The 22,419-nt window shown below is 40.0% G+C and overlaps 1 protein-coding gene across 1 annotated transcript; it reads right to left on the reverse strand.

Moving 5' to 3' along the window:
• Positions 1–5,229: 5,229 nt before the first annotated feature.
• Positions 5,230–19,095, reverse strand: LOC117540773 (dystroglycan-like). Its single transcript, XM_034207613.1, has 3 exons — positions 18,816–19,095; positions 10,219–10,785; positions 5,230–9,146 (listed from the first exon to the last, which is right to left on the reverse strand). The coding sequence occupies exons 2-3, from the start codon at positions 10,639–10,641 to the stop codon at positions 6,840–6,842; spliced, it is 2,730 nt and encodes a 909-aa protein (XP_034063504.1). The 5' UTR covers positions 10,642–10,785; positions 18,816–19,095; the 3' UTR covers positions 5,230–6,839.
• Between the last annotated feature and the right edge of the window lie 3,324 nt (positions 19,096–22,419).

A 22,419-nucleotide genomic window follows, 5' to 3' on the forward strand; every position in this document is an offset into this window, starting at 1 on the left:
AGACCAAAATGCAATTAGTCTACCCTTTCTAAATCTGTGACTGAATTATGGGGGTCTCTCAATTGCTATAACTTATCTGACTTTCTAATTAGGAGTGTCACTTAAGAGAGACTGAAACATTTTATTATCAGGGGGAATTACCTAAGGATCACTTCTTTGTTGATGCTCCGGTTAATAAATAGCAGTGATACAATCATTGATTCACATGGCATTATGGTTACTTGGAAGGTAATGAATATAAATAAACTCGAGTATCTTATAATAGGATCTGTTTCCTTTACACGAAGTATCTGATAAATGATAATTACAGTTTTGTTTTGTTTACCGACGCTTAAGGTTACTTGTGATTTTTACCACTAAATATTTTATAATCTCACGCAAAGATTACCTCAGCACCTTCGCCATGGTGTAATGCTACTGCCATCTACTGATGCTGTAGTGATCTCCACCTCTCCTCTCTACTGCCTCAGAGCCTTGTATTCTCACTACCAAGTCCCAGAATAAATAAGATCTGTACAACCACTACTGACATATCACTAAATGTACTTCTGAAAACACTTCCTGTTCCGTGCTCAGAGCAGGAAAGCTCATTGTGTCAGCCTTCAAATTAACTTACCTTATTCTTTCACAAGATGGCGCTGTGGTCATTGTTGTTGTGAAGAGAACATGCATCCTGCAGTTGAAGTGAGGTCCATTCTGCAAGAGAACATAAGAACACATACTCTAGTCTCACATGTTTTTCAGCTTGCATTTCATTTGGTTTATTGTCCTGAATTCCTAAATGTACATAAACAAACCCTCTTTTACTCTCATTTTAACGTAACCTGCCATGTTGGAATCCGCATTGTCCCTTATGCGAAAAGGTTGCTGTCCAACGTAAACACATTACAGTATGTCAAGGAAAGCAAAACATCGCTAAGCAACACCACTATCAAACCTCCTGTGAAACACCTGTCACCTTGACTGTCCGTGTAAACAAGGAATTTAACTTGCAATGTGTTTTTGTATTAAATGTACTTAAACATATGTTATGTACTTAGAGATAGACATAAAGCGTAGGAACAAGAACAAAGCCTAAGAAATAGACACAACATACATGTGTATATTATTATAAAAATATATCTAAAAATAACCATTTGCTAATAATCAAACGTATGTATACAAGTTGAGTGTTCTACAAATTGTAATCCATCCAAATAGTGAAATATATAAATACTGAATGGATGATATTGTGCATGTTTACATATCTATAAACTATACAAAAAAAAATATAGGCTACAGAGTGTAGGATTTATACTGACAGTGACATTTTTGTACTCATAAATACAATGTTGCACTGTGAAAACAATTCTTGAATGTAAGCAGTTATTTAATTAAATCTAACTAATAATGTGATTTTCTTACTCACTATTAAAGCTTACCTCTGATGACAGATGGAAGCCCCGGGTTGATCGAACATGGTTCTAACTACAACAAGCAGTAGTAAGATCCCTAAATAAATAAAAAAGGAAAGAAAAACATCCTACTGGTCTTGTGTTTTAATGAGAAGATCATGTGTTTGTGTTGAACAAACTTTTTTTCAGTTTTGGTTAATCCTCGGTCACAAAAAAAAGCTTTGATTAATCTGTTGGGTAATGTTGAGATTACACAATTCACATTATGCTTCTGGAAACAGTATTTGGATCACTTTTTAAATCTGGATATTATCAATGAAACTTTCCATTCCATGTAATTCCCCTTTGGCTTTATGTGGCATATTACATAATACATAATACATAATACATTTTCCTTAAAAATGCACCAATTAATAGTTGTTTTGTGTTTTGATCTGGATAATTGGTCTGTAGTAGAACCTGCATAGCTACATTTCCAGATTATTCAAAACAAACAATGGTAGTTTTCCGTGTTGTTTGTTGTTCTATCGCCTGAGTGCATCTTTAACACAAGGCAACGTTTTATGGATACAGATAAACTGCAAGAGCACATTGCTTATTATCTATATCTGGTAGGTATATCATGCAAAACATATTTTATGGATTGCTATAATAAAATATGAAATATATACCCATTGCTACCAAGACAATTATCCTTCATCATGAAGTTTTCTTTTATCATTGTGCTTTCAGCCTAATGGGAAACTGAGTGCCACATAACTTGGGCTCTGGACATCTAATGAGGCCTATTACTGAGTTGTCCATATCATCTGCTGCTGCCCAACATCACATCCTCCCTATTTCCTCTGGAGTAGCAGATCGCCTTTCCGCCTGCTCAAGCACTAGGGTGCATGCAAAGGCTGATTCATTTCAAATTTGTATTTTAATCAAGAGAAAACTTTGTGTCAATAACACTGTGACTCTCCTGTTTGCAATGAGAGCTTGGCCCGACACAGCCACGGGCCTAATTACAATTTGTTATGACCCCAGGAATTATAAACGAACGCGCTTACAAAACACCTGTGTTGATTAGTGTTCAGCCAGTGTCTGAAATAACAAAAACAGGTGTTTTTTACAAACGCTTGATATGAATATGTACAAATCTGTGAAGCAATTTACACCCAAGAAAACCGCATTTGTATTCTGCATATTGTAAATGAAAAGCTGTGAAACAGATGAACCTTGTGGCTTCGGAGCACAGCGCTGCAGAGCACTCACAGCAGCAGGTGATAAGTGCAGTGCCTCATACACATCAACTGAAAGGTCAGTTCTTCCATAGGTTTTCACAAGGTTATACATTTTTCATCACATACATTAACTTTCATTCCCAATACATTATTAATGAGAGCAGTGGGAGATTGATAGCACATAAAATAGCCTCAGCTCCACATTCTGATACACCCTCATTACCTACTACTGGCTGCTGCTATCGATTAGCTCGAGTCCATTTGTAGATTCAAACTACTCAACTGATTTCGTAGCAGTAAGAGGATCCTTTCAGGGGAGTATTAATAGAAAGCATATCCCTACATGCAGTAGATGTGCTTTAGGAAAGTAAAGTAAGTTTGCAGAAGTTGTTCAGTGTGTTCTAAATCCTATATGCAACTTGTGCTGAGACATTTAAAGTTGCAAAATAGATTATAGTATGGTTTAGTGCATTCTAGCTAACAAGGTGCAGTGATAACAGATTACAGTAGGTCACTGCAAGAAAAAGGCACACAGTCTTTGCCTTCTTCCAATCTCAGCCCCTATAAAGCTGCTGTCAGTTGCCGGAGTTTCAGGATGCGAGTTCTGTCTGTCAGCGGTCAGCGACTCGATTGTATGCTGGCAGAATAAAATATCCTCCTACAGCCGCATTCTCTGAGTGCCAGAGGTGTCAAACTGAGACAGCCAGAGGCAATCATTCCTGCAGTTGTAGGTGGCTGCTATTACACGGTATTTTTGCAAAATCTGCAGTTACTGGGGGTAAGAAAGGTTGTCTTCCTATTTAAACTGTCCGTGTATGTATGAGATCCTCTGTCTTGGAATAGTCTGCAAATTAAATGGAAACTGAACAATCTGGTGCCACTAAATGTTTCTAAAGCTCGGTTGGATGCTACTCAATCGGAAGCTATTGGTACCTGTTTATGTGGATAATTATGTAAATGATGCTGTATGATGTCCTTTTGTTGTTCTATTTATGTTTGTATGTTTCATGAGGAACTACTTGAGCAGGTCTCCCTTGAAAAAGAGATCAATGATCTCAATGGGATTTATCTGTCGAAATAAAGGTTTGAAATGAAATGAGGACAATTATGTTATTCATCTATAAACTATTTATATTAGCTGCTCATTATTTTCTCACTTCATTTTGTTCTTTAAAATAAAAACATCAGAAAATGAATCATCAATATCTCTTAACGCCTCAGGTGAAGTCATTTCATGTCTTGTTATAAATCTAACAGTGCAGAACTGAAATATATTCAATTAAATATCACGTACAACAATTAAACGCAGCTAGAACATCTTTGCAGTCCTTTTAGATTAACCGACTTTAATTATTTTTAAATATGTTTTGCAGTTGTTGTTTATGTTCATTTTTGATAGTGAATTGTGTGGCATTGTTTTATCATTACTGTAATGTATATTTGATGTTGTTTTTACCCCACACCATGAAACCAAGTCAACAAAACCCTGAGTTTAAATGTGAGAACGGACATTTCACCTCTCGTTTCATTATTGAGTCTGTTGTTGTATTAACAACATAATCTGTATTTAATCAAACTCGTTAGTTTAGAGTTTAGGGTCACTAAGAAACAGCACATATAAATAAAAAAGTATATGTAAATGTGTTACTCTCCCACACTCGCATACTTGTTGGCTAATTGATAAATGATTATGACATTCAATTTGCAACACACCCACCTCATAATCACCAATTATGTGTCATTATAACTGATAAAGCTGAGCAAATGAGAGCAGGGCAGGTTATTAAAGCACCGACAATGAAGGAATTAAAAAAGTACATTACTCATTCCACATAAAACTAAAGCCTCATGAATCTTACATTTAACGCTATGGGCATGAGTCTGTGATATAAAAGACAATCTTTCTCTTTGCAATAAGTCATGGTAGATGAATCTGGGTATAATAAGCGATTCTGTAGGAGCTTAAAGTGTAACTGAACAGACTTTTACAATTGTTTTTAAATTCCTGAAGCAACTTTTCACATCCAGAGGTGGTTATAGCCGTTCCAGGGTTTCTTTAGGTCTACAAAAGGTCTTGTATTGCAACTTATACTGAAAATGTACATTTGTCAAGGCAGCATTGGTCGCCGAGCAGTAAAACTGTTGTTGACCTCTCCAAAAATAAGCCATCATTACACAAGCTCTATACTAAAAGCATTTGAGAGCAGATATTACTCATTGTTATTGATATTTCTCCAAGCGAGGTAGGAGCAGAGCCAAACAAAGAAAACTGCCCACATAAATGCAGCAGAAAGGGAGCACTTGTCTTTAAATATGTCTCACAGGGGCTGCCTGCTGTGTATTTGGTTATTACAACAGAGTGTATAGCTCAGGTTCAATGTATTTCAAACCTACCTTTTTACACACTAGCTTTAAATATCACAATGTTTTCACTTCAATTTCCCAATTGTACAAAAGCCCATTAATACTTTTGATCATATTCATGTATACATCACTTTCACTATATTCTAATTTATCTGGTGAATTGTGTCCATCAGCCCTCAAATGTACATCGACATATATTGAATATGCAGTTCCATTTTCTCAAACAAAAAAAGGACTACACCATATTTGAGGCTTTACAAATAGTATTACATTTTATTAATATATTTTCATAAAACAAGTTTAAGACTGTATCAAAAACTCAGTAAAAACATTAGATTTTTAACCATTTTTTCTTATGGTGATATCAGATATGAAATGTACATAATTCACATATTGTAGTGGTTTCTTTGTTCCCCATCATATTGAGATAATGCATTATTTTTTTTGTGATGGGCAGGTAAACGTTCTTTTGTACCATCACAAACTATAAAGTCATTTTTTTCCATGATTGTGATCATAAATCTAGACATACAAGTAAAAAATAAAATTATTTCCCACTCTGGCCCTCCCTTTCCCGACTAGGTTTACTGATAAAACACTAACATTATGGAGTTGTTTAATTTCACAGGCACACGATTATGTACATCCCCCCGTCCCCATGCCTCATTGAACTGACTACAGGCAGTGCACTTAACATAACAGTGCAACGCCTAGAGGCAGAGCAGTGATAATACAGTACTCTATGCCCACCCACCCACACACACACCCACCCACCCCTCATAGCGGCAAAACCAACTCAATATAAGACAGTGGATCTACCTCATTGACTATGTTGCTAATTCTCACCCTGCTGAGAAACACAGCATTCCATTGGCCCCTTCATTATTGTTGCAGCAACCACACATGGTTTGCCTTGCGACCACAGACATCACCTTGGCAACAGCAAAACCAGTCATCTCAGAGGCAGGTTTCAGTGGCACACACATTAACAAAGAAAAAAAAAAAGTAATTATTTGTTTTGTAACTTAATTAGGCTACATCTACAACAGGCGTGATCAGTGTAATGTCTTTAGTGATCAAGTACCAGAGGAATCTCAGTCACGTGGTAATTCAAGGATACAAAAAGAAAATATTTTCTCCTTATTGGACTACCACTCACTGCGTTCAATTATGCGCAAGACACATAGTGCAAGGTTTAACAAGAATTTGCATAAGTGCAAGGTTTGCATGTTATTGTCAAGAGGGAGCAAAGCATAGGAGAGAATAGGGAAAGATCAAAGTCTAGGAAACAAACAGATATTTGTGTAACGGTTTCATGCTTTCAGTTTGGCTTTTTGTATTTCATTCCCCTCTAGAAATAACAGGTGCAAAATCTTAGTAAACCTAGCCGAAGGACAGATAAGAGTGATATAGAAACTCATAAAGATTAACACTGAGGGAGAGCCTCAAGTCTGTTGTCATGGTGACATCTGCTCAAAAAGTCCCTGTGGGCTTCAGTCTTTCCTGCTTCTTTATTATTTTCTATACAATAGAAATAGTACATCATTGAAGATAAAATTGACTCTTCTTGGCAAAAACAGACAAAAAAGAATTTGCAAGAGGTCAAAAGCAGATCTGAAGGACAATGAAAAAAAAGAGGGCTGGAATAACAAACTCTTCCCCATCCGTTCGCCCTGTGCCAGTAGTAGAATTGTACGATATAGTGTCTTATCCATGACGGTCAAATATATGAGTATGGTTGACTGCTCCTCTACAAAGTCAAAGCATCAAACACGTGTAAATGTACTCCTGTAGAAGTTTTCAACAAGCATCCCTACGTTGCACCTGCTTTCCAAACTGAAAGCTGTAGTGTGCGTTAGGGAGGCACGTAGGGAGGGGGGGACCTGTATGAGGTCATGTTCTTGGGACGAGAGCCTTTGCCCTCTATGGGGACAGTAAACGGTGGTGGGGGCATGTAAGGAGGTGCATTCGGGTCATCATCTTGATACATAGAATACTCCTCCAGTAGATCCTGGTTAAGCAGGGTACTGTGGGGGCCAGACATGTTAGGGTACTCTGGAGGGGGGAGTGGGGGCTTTTCCTCCTGAAGGATAAGCGGGATGCTGGAGGACGGGGGTGACTTGGAATCATCCAACTCATCTGCAAATATTATGGGTACTCCTTTCTTGATGAAAGTGGCCTGCTCCTCTATGGTCATCTTCCCTTTGCGCTTCTTGCGGTAGCAGACCATAGCAATGATCCCGGCTATGAGCAGCAGGGCAGCTACCACTACAGCGGGAATGACTGTGTGGAGGTAGACATCGTCACTGCTCCTGCGACCTGTCCCAGGTGAAGGAGTGGCTGTAGGAAGAACAGGCATTGGCACCTCTCCTGGCGGGATAAACGTGTAGCTCTGACATTTATTGGTGCCACGAATGGAGATGTTAATGGGCTTGAATTCAGGCTCCATAGCTTTGATGAAGGCCAGTTTAGGTGTCCCTTGGGGATCAGAGATCCTGCTGCTGAGTACTGTGATCTGGTCCTTTGGACAAGGACTCTGCTGGAGACTGTTGTTGGTCCATTCCACCACGATGGAGCCTTTAGTGATGCTTCGCAGGGTTACTGTGCTGCTGTTGCGATCACCGAGGGCATACGCCAGTTTTTTGATCAAAAGAATCTTCTTATGGACATCATTGCTTAATGTTTTGGGGTCGCCATGGAAGCGGGCAGCAAACACAACTGATGGTTTGTCAATAGTAGACCAACGGTTGACTTGAACCTCAAATGCATCCATGATGCTCTTCCCGCCTTTATCAGTGGCCAACATGAAGTACTCATGTTTCCCCTCATGCTGCTCCTCTGGGAGGCCGTACAAAAGCTGGATTGTGCTGTTGAATTGTATCCAGGATGTTTCACTCACTGCTTCTTTGGGAGTCTTCTTCAAAGTCAAACGCAGCTTATCAGTAGTACCATCCTCCTTGTCAAAGAATGTATCAGGAGGAATTTTAACCTCAAAGTATGTGCCAACCCATACATTCACCTGATCAACGGCGTTGCGGATGTCTGGGTTTTGATTTATGTCTGGAGCCAAAGAGAGAGGAGTGGTGCGTTTGGGCGGTTTAGGTGTGGTAGACTTGGGTTCCCTGGGTGCTGGGGTGGATGTCTTGGGTTTCTTAGGTTTCCTCGTAGAAGTAGGTTTGGGTCTTTTGGTGGTGCTTGGTGGTGTTGGCACAGCAGTGGCCTCTACAATTGTAGGCCGGGTCATGGTGGGCTGAATGGGCATGCTGCTTGTCGTTCCGAGTACCCTTGTGGGTTGGGGAGGTCCAAACACAGGTGTGTGGGCTATCTGATCTCTAACCCTCATAGTGGGCTTCACTGGAAGAGGCAAAGGGCCTCGGACAGGGGGAGCAGAGACCTCTGTTGCTGGGGCAATAGAGGGCGAAGTAGGGGTGGGAACAACACGTACAGGGGGCTCTGGGTGAGTAGTCGGAGGAAGCAGGGAGGGCAATGGAGTGGGAGTATTGTACAACTGCCGCCTGACCCGTTTCACGCCATGGGGCTTTTTGTTGACAATGTGCCAGCCGACCACAGGGTATCCCAGCCTGCCTGACATGGTCCCATTCTTAGCTGAGGATTGGACGCTGCTTATGTCAGGGATACTGCCCTGGTCCAGGCCACAGCCAAGCTTCCATGACAGAAGGGCCCCATTTTCCACCACCTTCTTAGCATTCCCCGGTCCAGCCATGAAAGCAGACATGTCAAATAGGCGGTTGTTGACAACAGGGACCACCCTCATGTGCTCCAGGGCCACATGAGAGAATTTCCTCATAACGCCCAGTAGGTTGACCCGCTGTTCAGCAACCATCTTTGTCAGGTCAGCGTCCAAGATGACAGTGAGGACAGTGACAAGCTCCTCTGAGCCACAGGTGAAAGGCTGGATGCCACTGATAGACTGCAGAGTGAGCAGGGCTGGCTCGGTGTCTGCCCGTTCTTCAGGGTACACTTCAATAGAGAACACCGTACTGGGGAACACTTGGCTGCCAGTCTTGCCAATTATCTCCTCTCCTGACACCAAGATATGATACACACCTTTATCCTGCTCTAGGGCCAAACCTCTCAGACTGCAGCTTTCTATGTCCCAAAACAGCCAGGAGGGCAACGTCTCCTTCCCCATTTCAGTGAGCTACAGGAAGAAAAAAGAAAAATTGTTAATCTTTTGAGTAACAGATGTAACTTAAGTCAGCAAATATCAAACTTTACCTAATTTGTAATGTGACAAATTACAGTTATTAGTTATGACTGGCCAGTTAACATGACAAAAGTGATTTTGTAAAATGACTTTGAGTAGGAATTATATTACAATATGAACCAAAGAAGTGGAAGTATATACTGTAGCTTAGAAATGGTCTCTTAAATGTTTGGTAATGACTTAAGAGTGAATTGTTTAACATAATTATAAGCCTGTGAGCCTGAATTTTAAGGCTGCCAGTCAAACAGGAACTAGGATTAAACCGACCTAATAGATGAATGAAGAACTTTCAAATATCAAGAATGAAAGCAGACATTTTTTCACCATCTCCCTAAACCGCGCCATATTACATTCAGTTTATCAAATCTCACCAATATGAACAGGAAGCAGGGTGAGCGTCTATTCATGATAACTATGCGAGTCATCACTCTTCATTTTGAGTTATTACTGCATGACAGGATATCATTCTGCATCACCAATTGGGCCAATAATAATCTCATCTCATTCATAAGTCAAGACTGGAACAAATTGCACCAAAGCCAGCTTCAATCATCAGTGATAAAAACTGAAGAGATAAATACTATATATTATCTAGAGTCAAAGAAAAACACTGTATTCCCCTTGAGCGATATAAAAAGAAACAGAAGATAGTGACGTTACATACTCTAAGGTATATATTTTTCATTTTTTGATTATACCTTTCAATAATGACACTTAGCCTGCTTCTGTTTGAACCAATAAAAGGCAGGAAAAAAGACCTTCAGTCCATCAGATTAAAGGCGACCCATACTGCCCTCTTTATTAGGAGTCTCTTTATTTAACATAAAAACTTTGACTGATTAATTCCCATCTCATTAAAAATGAACATTAACTCATTTATATTCCATACTTGTAAGTACCAAACACTTATTTCACCAAAGAAAGATTCAATATGACTTCCCATGTCAAATCAGTGTTTTTTCAACAACGTTCTTTTCCTATTATGTCTCATCTTCTGTTTACTTACCTTGACATTACACGTTGCATTTGCGGGTCCCGTGGGAACCTTCAACTGGAACACCTGGCCCACGATTGCCGAGGAGTCAGGGATGCCAGTGTGCACTCCCCCATTCTTTGCAGAGGAATCTGGGATAGCTGTGGGCGGCCCCTCACCGACTGAAGATGCTGCAGCCTGGAGCTCAGAGAGCACAGAGGACTGCATAGAAGCCTCCAGTTCCACAGATATCATCTCCACAAGTGTCTCTTGCTGTTCTGGCGCAGCGCCGTGGGCCATAGTGACAAGAAGCACCACTACCAGAGGGATAGTCCTGCACCAAAGAAAACTGCTCCTACCAGCATCCCCACAGCTCGTGTTTTTCCGTTTATAGTGCATAGCAATAGACCTTTGGGCTGCCCAACAGATGTCTATGAACAACTTAGGAGGCCACATGCACTGACGTCCGTCCGATGATATGCTTGTAGGTCAAGTTCCCTAGTTATTGGCTATGCTCACAGATGCAGTGGTCTCTCTTTGTTGTCCTCTGTGATCCATGAAGAAATCCTTGGCAGCCTGTTAGACAGCCATGTCAGCCAGCTACGTGAGAAAACAGAAGAGAATAAAAAAACATGAGTGTGACGAATGCAAAAAAGCACAGTGCAAACATAGAATTAGTATAAACGCTTCCACAGTAGTGTTTCTGCTCCATGATCGCAGCACATCCTGCAACCCCAATTGTTACCAACAGTTTTATATTGCACGTTTATACTTCATAGTATGCATTTATAATTCTAGTTGTTTGAAAATGGTATTACGCCATCACAGACTATGGTAGTAAACTTGAGTATGATGGTGCGGCAACATTGTTCTATTCCTTTAAAATACCTGATACTGCAACATACTTTAGCTGCGTCCTAAATCCCTCTGTTCACTATCTAGTGCACTATATTTACAAGGCTTGTGCAGATTGTGCTCCCCTAACAATATAAAGGCATTAATTGTCTCTGAAGCAGGAAGTGTACTTATACAGTCTATACAAGCTTGTCATTATTGACAATTGACTTAAAGCATTTCATTTGTTTACCAACTATCTTTTGACATATACAGCAAACTAGTGTGTAATTTGATAGAGACGGAGAAAAGGAAGGAGGGACAGTCTCAAATGAACTTCTATGTCTATGAAGTCCATTTTAGATCAGGGAAAGGAGTGACTTTGGACGGGGAATTTGTCTTCCCTCTAACATTTATAGTAGAGGAAATATATATATTTCATAAATCATAACAAAGATACTGGCTGAAAACACTGGTCCCAAATTAAGGCATGCAATTAGTGATGTGTGCCAACTAGTGTTGCACGGTGTACCGATACTTGAAAGGTACCGCAATACCCTGCCGTTAAAAACGGTACGATTCCTCCGTTTCATTAGTATCGGTACTTTAAGAATGACGGGGAAAAGTACTCCGGTGAGAAAGCGCCGTTTTAATAAGAGCCGTGTGTGTTCAGCGCTCTGCTTCCACTCACTGCAGCCGTGCCTGCAGTCCCGCCCCTCTCAAGCACGTTCTAAGTCCCTCCCCTCTCTCGTGCACTCGGCCACGCGCTAGCTGCCAGAGCATGTGAGAAAACGAGAAGCATGGCTGCAAGTGGGAGTGCAGCTGCCGCTGCGCCTCGGCTTGTTGACAAAAAAGACGCCAGAAGCGAAATTTGGAAGTATTTGAGCGATATCTCTGACAGTGAGGGCAAGCCTACGGACACCACGAGGCCTGTCTGTGAGACATGTTTTAGATCCCTGCAAACCAAGGGAGCCAACACATCAGACTTGGCTAAGCACCCCGCCGACCGGAATCCAGAGCTGTTTAAAGAATTGAAAGACAGACAGGTTGGCGAATGTGATAGATAACATAATTACATCATGCTCAAGCCCATGCCCTCAAATCTAAGTCAAACAAGAGTAATTTATTTTGTGACAAACGAACGTTTTAGTAGTTTGACGAGGCAATTAATGGCAATGATAACTGTCTAATATGGCTATCTTTTTAGCTAACTTACCAATGTGGCTAACATCTGCAATATACATTTTGTCAATAATTATTTATATTACTGTACTATTACATGTTAATAAAATATAAAAAAAATTATATTTTATAAAACAAAAAAGTTGTTTGAGATGATCCATCCATCCATCTTCTCCCGCTTATCCGTGGTCGGGTCGCGGGGGTAGCAGTTCCAGCAGAGAGCCCCAAACTTTCTTTTCCCTGGCGACATCAACCAGCTCTGACTGGGGGATCCCAAGGCGCTCCCAGGCCAGCGAAGAGATATAATCCCTCCACCTGGTCCTAGGTCTACCCCTTGGTCTCTTCCCAGCTGGACGTGCCTGGAACACCTCCCTAGGGAGGCGCCCAGGTGGCATCCTAACTAGGTGCCCGAACCACCTCAACTGGCTCCTTTCGACGCGAAGGAGGAGCGGCTCAACTCCGAGTCCCTCCCTGATGACCGAACTTCTCACCTTATCCCTAAGGGAGACACCAGCCACCCTGCGGAGAAAACCCATCTCGGCCGCTTGTATCCGCGATCTCGTTCTTTCGGTCATGACCCATCCTTCATGACCATAGGTGAGGGTAGGAACGAAAATGGCCCGGAAGACAGAGAGCTTTGCCTTCTGGCTCAGCTCCCTTTTCGTCACAACGGTGCGGTAAAGCGACTGCAGTACCGCTCCCGCTGCTCCGACCCATCTCACGCTCCATTGTTCCCTCACTCGAGAACAAGACCCCGAGATACTTGAACTCCTTCACTTGGGGTAAGGACTCATTCCCTACTTGGAGTGGATAGTCCATCGGTTTCCTGCTGAGAACCATGGCCTCAGATTTGGAGGTGCTGATCCTCATCCCAGCCGCTTCACACTCGGTTGCGAACCGATCCAGTGAGTGCTGAAGGTCGCAGACCGATGAAGCCATTAGAACCACATCATCTGCAAAAAGCAGTGGTGCAATCCTTAGTCCACCGAACTGCAGACCCCCTCCCCCACGACTACGCCTCGAAATCCGATCCATGTATATTACAAACAGGATTGGTGACAAAGCGCAGCCCTGGCGGAGGCCAACCCTCACCGGAAATGGGTCCGACTTATTGCCGAGGACCCGGACATAGCTCTCGCTTTGGGAGTACAGAGATTGGATGGCCCTGAGTAGAGACCCCCTCACCCCATACTCCCGCAGCACCTCCCACAGTAACTCCCTGGGAACTCGGTCATACGCCTTCTCCAAGTCTACAAAACACATGTAGACCGGATAAGCGTACTCCCAGGCCCCCTCCAGGATCCTTGCGAGAGTAAAAAGCTGATCCGTCGTTCCACGACCAGGACGGAATCCGCATTGTTCCTCCTCAATCTGAGGTTCGACAATCGGCCTGACCCGCCTTTCGAGTACCTTAGAGTGTTTGAGATGATGCTTAATTTTATTTAATACTAATTATTGTCATTTATTTTGTTTATTGTTTAAAAGTTTGTGTTATGGCTATGGTTCTGGTGTGAAATAAAGCACAATAATTACATTTAAGACTGTTTCCCTTTTTTTTTTTTAGAAAAGAATCGGAATCGCAATTCTTGACTTGGTATCGAAACCAAAATGTTGGTATCGTGACAACACTAGTGCCAACAGCATTCAAAATAGATTCTACACGTGAAGTTTCAAAGTAATAAACAGTATTAGAAAATGGACATATTGATCCCCTACTGATCTTCACTTCTCTGACATGGCATTTTCAGTAATAGCAATTCTCACGAGATGCATGCGTGTCAAAGGTTGTTTGTCTTGGTTGTAAGTTTTAATTAGGTGCCCTCGGGGTTGGAATTAGAGTCTCCATTGTGCTGACCCAGCCAACCTCAATCCTGTAGCACTCAGAAACAGGCAGAGGAGGGTCATCCAATCGCCTGGAATCCTAATGCCTGACTGGCAGAAGGCTTTGACGTCAAATTATACAAATGATTGCCCCTTTAAATGGCCCTAAACCCAGGCGCCTTCTTACAGAGGATCTGACTAAAATACATGTCAATCAGGGGTTTAACTTTCGATCAACAACCCACATCATGAAATCAGTGAATTTATACAAAACCCAATGTTTCAAAGTGAGTTTAATGCAGTTTGAACTCACCCCACAATATTTGGATGATTCATTCAAGACACAGCAAGTAAAAAAGGCTGCACTGCAGGATCTCATGGAAACCAACACAAATGTTTCAGTTAAAAAATGTACAGGAAGACACTGAAACTCAAACTCATTGTTTTAGGATAAGATATGGAGTTAATGAACACATTAGATAGCCATTATTCTTCCAGCAGAACTGTACACCTCTAAATGCAGTAGCAAAAACTCTGAAGATCAGTTTGCAAGTGCACTCATCGCAGCTGTGTCTCTCTCGCTCACCTCTCTACCCCAACAATTGGTCATATACATGTCTTTAAAGGAATAACATTCAAATAACACTATCACTGCTGCCCTGGAGTCAGTCTGACATTTAAACATGTGGCTTGTATTCCTTCCTGCGGGAATTGACATCGAGTACCTAAAAACAAGGACAATCTATAACAGTGTCATTCATCTTTAGTTCCCAGGATCTGAAGCAGTTCTTTTAAGCTTTAAACCCCATTTAATTAGGCTTGTTTGCAATTCATGTCCTCTAAAAGGCGACTTATCAAAACAGTTGAGTGACTGTATTTCCACTGTTGAGGAGGAAGAAAGAATTTCAATAGAGAACATTGTTGCAGGTGGGAGTGATCGGAATCTCTGTGGGAATTGGCAGTAATGGTGGGAATTCATGCAGAGTCTGTGCAGACCTCTCATTTGATAGCATATGTCGCAAAGGATAAGAATGAACAACATGTAATTCTTCTCATTTGTGTTAAGACGTTGGCCTCAGACATTGAGGGGCCCTTATTCAGACTAAGGATAAGCACACGTTTAAATAATCTTCCTTATCTGCTAAATTCAGCCTTCTATTCACCAGTGTGGTCATACCACCAAAAGCTACTTTCTGCAATGTTGGCTCTCCTTTTCGAATAACTGCACTTTCTGATCTGATCATACAATAGTAAGAAGCCTGTACCTCCATAGTGGTGTAGAAGTGAGCCAGTGCTATTGAGACATGCCAACCCACTGCTTTTGATGAAAATCCAAAAATGTATGACTCATCACAGGACCAAACCTACATACTAAAAAGGCAGCTTCAGTCAGTTATGTTTGTGGGAATATCAATCGTGTCAGAAGATCATCTACACTCGATGATTAATAAAAGCACGATGGCCAATACTTGAGAGATTAAACAATGCAGACCATTGTGTGAAACTTTGTATGCAGCTTTCATTGTAAATGGCAACGATCGATATCTACCGCAGGTATATGTGGGGTTTCTGGCACAGGAGGGAACTGTTATGACTAGACTGCCAGCTGGGAAAACTAGAACATACAATCAATTCACATTCACAAGGCTGATGTGTCCTACACTATGCTCTATGTAGTTTTAAATGATGAATGGACTTATCAAATAAATAACGTTAAATACACAGATTACATCAACAGGAAGAGTCACTGTAAACATGTTGTTTTAAAAGCAGTAACAAACTGATAACCAGTTGTGCCAATGCAACATTGTCAACTCCTTGTAAATAGAGTACAGAGCCATGTCTCACCTAAACCATTAAACAGGTTGAGACATGCACCTCGTCTGGAATATTTATCTACTGAGCCGGTTCAGTTGTTTTTTTACCCCATCACTCATTCCCCCGGATCAACCCTCATGTGACTCCGAAGATCCTAGACAAAAAGATCAAGGAGTCTCTCTTACTTCAAAAAATAAAGAACAAAAAAGTGTCTCTTTTAAGTCTAATTTCACCCCAGGTCCTAGACTAACATTATCCATTAGAAAAAGTGGCATCCACTTTAGTTTTTAATATTAATAATTTCACGACACAGATAAGTCCAAACTGGCGGAATCTGTCAGCATTGGCTTTTCAAGGTTTAGGGGTGAATTATAGTATTAGAACATTTTTATAATTTGTTTGTGTATATTAACATCAGTATTTGTGCATTACATCAGTATACCATTATTCAGTTTTACAGCTCAAAACACATGTTTAAGTGTGCAGTACATCTTTAAAGGCTGAATCTTCAATGGGCTACAATATGCCAGCTGAGTGTAAAAGCAAAACGTATTGCTTGATTCATCTATCAATGTGTGTTTATATGTAAAACAAAAACATTAACATGAAAATAGGTTTGACACATAGGCTTAATTTCATTCAGAACGAGCACACCTAACCTCAGGCAGTTGCCACATACATATGGGGTGGAACAAAACCCACATCTGAGCATCAAAGTAAGCTCTCCACAATGTGGCCTAGATGATATCACATTCTCATTTCACAGTGCGCTAGTAATTCAGAATCCAATTTAAACAACATCTCATTAGGAAATATGAAACGTTTTAATAAGTCGATTTAAAGTGTTCCAACACGCCGATCGAATTAACAACAAAACAATACTATAATGAAACATGTGCATAATGGAACATGTAATGAGGATGTGTCACTTAAAGAAAAGGCCAAGATTTAAAGGATGCATAATAAGATGAAGCCATATTGCCTGTTGTTTATAGGATTGACCTTAAACGCATTATTTGAGACTTAAACATATACACGTATATCATGTACTTCATCACAATCATTCTAAGAGAGCACAAAAAGAATATGTGTTGAAGACAACCTGACTTAATCAAATCGCACACCGCTAATGGAAGGAGATAAATAATTGTTCCTTGTTGTCATCATCATAACAACAACTTCTAAGAGCACTGGAGTTAAGCTATGTGGCAATTCTACTGATACATTTAAGAGACGTAATTTCAAAAGCCCAAGTGATCCAAACAAAGGGTCTCTTGCAAATTTTTTTTTTGGAGTTGAGTATAATATAACTTGATTTTCAATAAAATATCTATTAAAACCTCACTGTGCCTTTATATGTAGGGTAAACAGTACAAGGACACAGGCTCAAGTGTGGGTAATTTCTGGCCATTTCACAAAGACGCCCTGCACTTCTGGGGGGACAAAACCGTTTACAACCACAGTATCTTGCTTTCTGCAGTTCAGCAGTAGTTAAAACTTGAAAATCGTCAAAAATAATTAGGGCTTAGATGCACAGTGGCACTCAGGGCCAATTGAATTGACGTACCACATCCAGCAGCCTCCAGATAGTGCATGAGCTGAATAACAAACATATCCACAAGACAAGCTTGCTTTGCAATTGGATGTTTCCCTTGTGTTGCCCTCTACACTATTCAACCAACTAATGAAATATGTGGAGAGAAAACACGAAGTCGGCCTTGGCTGAGTGAAAGTCTAACCTGGCATGATGACCCGAGAGCAACTCGTTTAACGCTACAAGAAAACTACTGTATGCTGTCAAAACCCACTGTTTAAAGTCAATACATCTCCCATGTGTTTTTCTGCGAATTAAAGGGATTCTGAAGCATGAAACCAAAGTAAAGGTTTAACTGTAAAACAACACCAAATCTCTGCTCTGTTAAGCTTCCCAACAACTTGTATCTGAACATTATCCGTCATAAAGATGTTCATAATTCGTGTAAACTGATTAACATTACACCTAATGATGTGACATTATAAGACACATTATACCTAATGATTGTGACATTATAAGACACACAAACTCGTTAAATCTAACGTTAAAACACGTTGGAAAATCCAAGCTAACTAATACTAAGTTAGGCTAAACCAGCCCTTCCCAATGTAACACCAGCAGCGATAGATACCATGTGGTTGATAACACAAAAATACCCTTTTCATCGTGTGATTAAACACAACACCGTAAATGCTATTTAACTCAACAGTTTGAGGGATTGATATTTTTGTCCCCACAGCCAGTTACCGTGTTACGCTAGCTAACTAACTCAGACGTTAGCTACCGGGCCCGTTTCAGTTGCCCCCGTTTCTATTGGACTATGTAGAAGAGGCCTTTGTAAATGATAACGCCGCCTACGACATTCAACCTTGATAAATCATTTAACAACCCAAAATAAGTAAACGCAGTCTTTATTGGATAATACATCCCTAAAACTGCCTTAAAATTGAAAGCCGCAAATTCACTAACTAGTGGCATTTAGTGCTTTCCTGCATCTGCCCATCGCTAGCGCAGGGATGCACCTGTTTTATTCTAGCAAGCTGCTGCTGCTCTGCTGGGGCATCCGCCACTACACAAGTGCCTAGCTCTATACAAATATTTCCCCTAACGTTAGCTCAGTCAGACTGCGTTATTTCTGATGTTACTGACAAAGCTCGCTTCTTCACAATACCCTCCATTAAGGCATTCACTTTCAAACGTCGAACACCAAAGTCGAATAAGAGCAAACGGATTGAGCAATGATAGCCACTGAGTGGAGGCTAACTAACAAGCTATCGTCAAGAGAGTAATGCCGATGACACAAATAGCTGGTTACCTGTCCAGTCTGTGGACGGGCATCCGATCTAATTTTGTTCATGAGCCAAGTTAAGACCGGATGACAAGGGTTGCTTTTTCAACGATGCTATAGTGAAAACGGCGATAGAAGACAATTCAAACTGACCTTGTTAGCGAGCTAACGTTAGCTAACCCGCGCCGTAATGTCTCCTCTTCTGTGCCGCGGAGACTTCCAAAATGCCATTAAACATGCGCTTTCCCCTCAACGCCACAGACGCATATCTAGCATTTAGAGGGTAGAGTATCTGTGCACAGTAGAAGGGGAACAGATGCCGCGCTGGTGAAGTTAGTCTACAGATAGTTCACTGCTCTGTATTGTAATTATGTCGGTAGCAGCAACCCCTCCCTGACTGCCTCTGTCCTCTTCGCAGACAGGTCTACAGGTTGAGGCCAATCGTGTTTGTGCGTGCGTGCGTGTGTGTGTGTGAGCCAGCATGACTCCGCCCCTCTTTCGTTAAGAGTCATGCAGGTGAAAAAGATAAAATATCACTGAAAGGATTTATTGTTTGCCTGTACTGTGTCGGTGCATCACCTCACAATTGTGTACACAAAGCAGGACAAAGTATTCAGACCTTGTACTTCAGCATACTCTGCTACAAGTAAAAGTCCTGCATTAAGCATTGTAACTCAAGGACAAGTACAAAAGTGTGAGCATCAAAATGTACTTCAAGTAAAAAAGTTTAAATATTCATCAAGAATGGCCCATTTCAGAATAATATATTTGTATTGATTATAACTATTGGTGCATAAATGTGTTTATCAAAGCTGGCAAAAGTGCATATAATTGTAATTACTTTGGTAACTTGTGTGTTTTACTCCCAGTGTAACAAAAATATTATTTAACTGTCGATTACATTTCATATTATTAATCCAAATCTGCAAAGGCATCAAATGAATGTTGTGGGGTAAAAGTATTCAACTAACCTCTGAGTTGTAGTGGGGTAGAATGTAGTATGTATTAAAAATATGTATTAACATGTTGTCCATGCAAAAGCAACCATAGGTGTCTTTGTTTGTGGTTTTACTCATATTTAGATGACATTCTTCTCTTGTAACTTTGCATAGCAACCATCAGCCAACAGATATTGCCAGGACCTTCGTAGCTTTCCTGCAATAGACACACACAACTAATGTGTGTATTTTCTAAATACAGTAAGCATACATGAAAGTTAATTTAGTTAATTGTGCTTGTACAAAACATTTGCTCACTTATGTCATCACGGTTTATCACATTTGACAATTTACTTCTGGTAAATGTTTCTCAAGCGTCTGTCTTTCTCAAAGAACGTATTATGAAATCCATTGTATCTGATTTTAAAAGTCAAGTTTTTTCTATTCAGCCCTTGATCATAAGTATATCTGAAAGGACTTTACAGAGAATATGCTTTCTTTGATCTTACAAGTAGAAGTCAGTACAGAATTAAACGAGGCGAGATAGCACGCAACAAAGGGAATTTAACAAAGCACAAGACACACAATAGCAAGTTTGAAAGATATAAATGGCGTAAAGTTATTGTAAAATCTAACCTAATAGCCTTCCCTGTAATAAAGACATAAAAACGTAGAGAGTGAAGACAAGAATCAATCAGCCTGAATCTATCTACATTTTCATGAAAAAAAGAGCCTGTTGTTTTATGATGAGGATTACAAATTGAACACAAAGAAACATGCACCTACTTTAATGCTCTGTATACAGAAATGTAAATACACCTCTCAAGAAATCTCCCCAAACTCTATTTGTGCTTCATAGAGCCTTCCATATTATTGTGATTGCCAAAATAAATATGTTGTGAATTACAAGTTAACTGCCTCCCATCCTAAGTCAAAGTCACACAGTTCAGATGTATACCGCTCACAGTCGAAGGTTATATTTGTTCAATGAACTGTGCTGACATGATAAGTGACTTATTTTCAGTGTTTGTAGGTCAACATGATGTCTGTATCTTACCTTCAAAAGCTTTTTTTATTTTAGTTGATTTTTCAATACAAAATCTTATATTGACTTTGGTATCATAACGTACAATGTCTTAGGGGAAATCCAACTTCAGAGGAAACATTAGCTGAAGGAGGAATATTGTATCATTTTATTGACAACGTGCTTCTAGTTGAGAAGGCTCATCATACAACCATGTTGCACACTGTTTGCAATAATGTGTATTTGCATTAGTGCATTCAGGCAGCTGAGTTAAGGCAACTGTGATATTAGTCACAAGATTCAGGCATGTGGTTGTTTAAAGGTTCAAGAGTTCGAAACTTCAAGGATGAAGTGTTTTCAGGGTCAATTATTATAGTTAAAGTATATTAAGTGAACCTTGAGTCTCCTAATATATTAACTTCTCCCCAATTAATACTGTCTGTTACCAATTGATGTAACAATACCACTTTCCCTTAAAAGGCTTTGTTACAAGGGATATACTTTTACATTTAAGTAAAAGTAAAAAGTAAAATCAGCAAAATGTACTTAAAGTTTTCTTCTATGGCAAGATGGTTTTTCTCATAGAGCTATATACTTGACATATTTCTTTCCCATTATTCTTTTACATTTAATCATATTTTATAAATAATTGATTTTGTTTATAAAATCTTCAATCTGTAAGGTAACTACTAACTCAACAAAACATTGCATGTAGTAAAAAGGTTTAGTATTTCTAATGAGATGTAGTGGACTAGTAAAAGTAGCAAAACTTTGAAATACTCAGAAAAGTAAAAGATAACTCAAACCTGTACTTAACTAAAAGTACTAAGTAACCTTTAACTACTACTGTTACCTAAATTGGAAATTATATGACATGCATTGGAAAGCTTATATTATATATATATGGTATACTCATACTGTACACTACAGTTTGATTCGCTTTGTGAATCTGGGGAGCAGCTGCTCAGTCCCTGTCCTGCTCTCCAGCATTCTGCACTGCAAAATATTCCTTGAGATTACTTTTCTTCACCTTGACGACTTCCTACGTTCCCCTTTCAAGGTGGAAAAGACTCATACAAAGAAGGTGACATTTCTTTGTTAAGCTCTCTATGAGCTTACATAAATGACTGATGTACTGTATTACCCTGCGTTATTATGGTTTAAATAGGGCATGAGCTATATTGGAAAAAATACTTGAAAGAGGAAGGAAAAGTTTGAAGAAAAAAGAATAGTCTCCCAGACTGACAGCCAGTTTTGAAAAAAAGAAAACAGCACAGTATTACAAAAAAATGAAACCACAATCACAGATGTCATTATGCTGCCAAATGTGTCTGTGGAAATGGTCATTCTTATCATTCCCTTTGCCAACAAGATGGCTTTTACTGCACTGAACATATTTGTGTGAAATATGTGATGCCATTTATGTGTTTCCATCATCATACATTATCATGATCTATAAACTGTGTAAATATCTTGGAGCAGGAATTGACTTGATGTTCATGGAAACAAAAGAGAGCCTTCAAATACTAGTAAAACCATTGGCAAGTGATTAGGATTTTTTTTTTTAAAGTAGCGGAGCCTGTAGTAGTTCACCGACCAGTCAATCATCCGAATCCCCCTGACCCTTTGTTCACCCCTGCTAGGCAACAGTGAACAAAGAGCATGCATGTTGTATCTTCATGGAGACTACGAAGAACATATTTGAAATTGCCTATCATAATTCATTTTCTTTTTTAATTGAATGTGCACAGGTAATACAATTGATTCTAAATTACATGTAAATCATTTATGTTCA

This window comes from Gymnodraco acuticeps, unplaced genomic scaffold (assembly GCF_902827175.1).
Source record: "Gymnodraco acuticeps unplaced genomic scaffold, fGymAcu1.1, whole genome shotgun sequence".
NCBI classification, from domain to species: Eukaryota; Metazoa; Chordata; class Actinopteri; order Perciformes; family Bathydraconidae; genus Gymnodraco; species Gymnodraco acuticeps.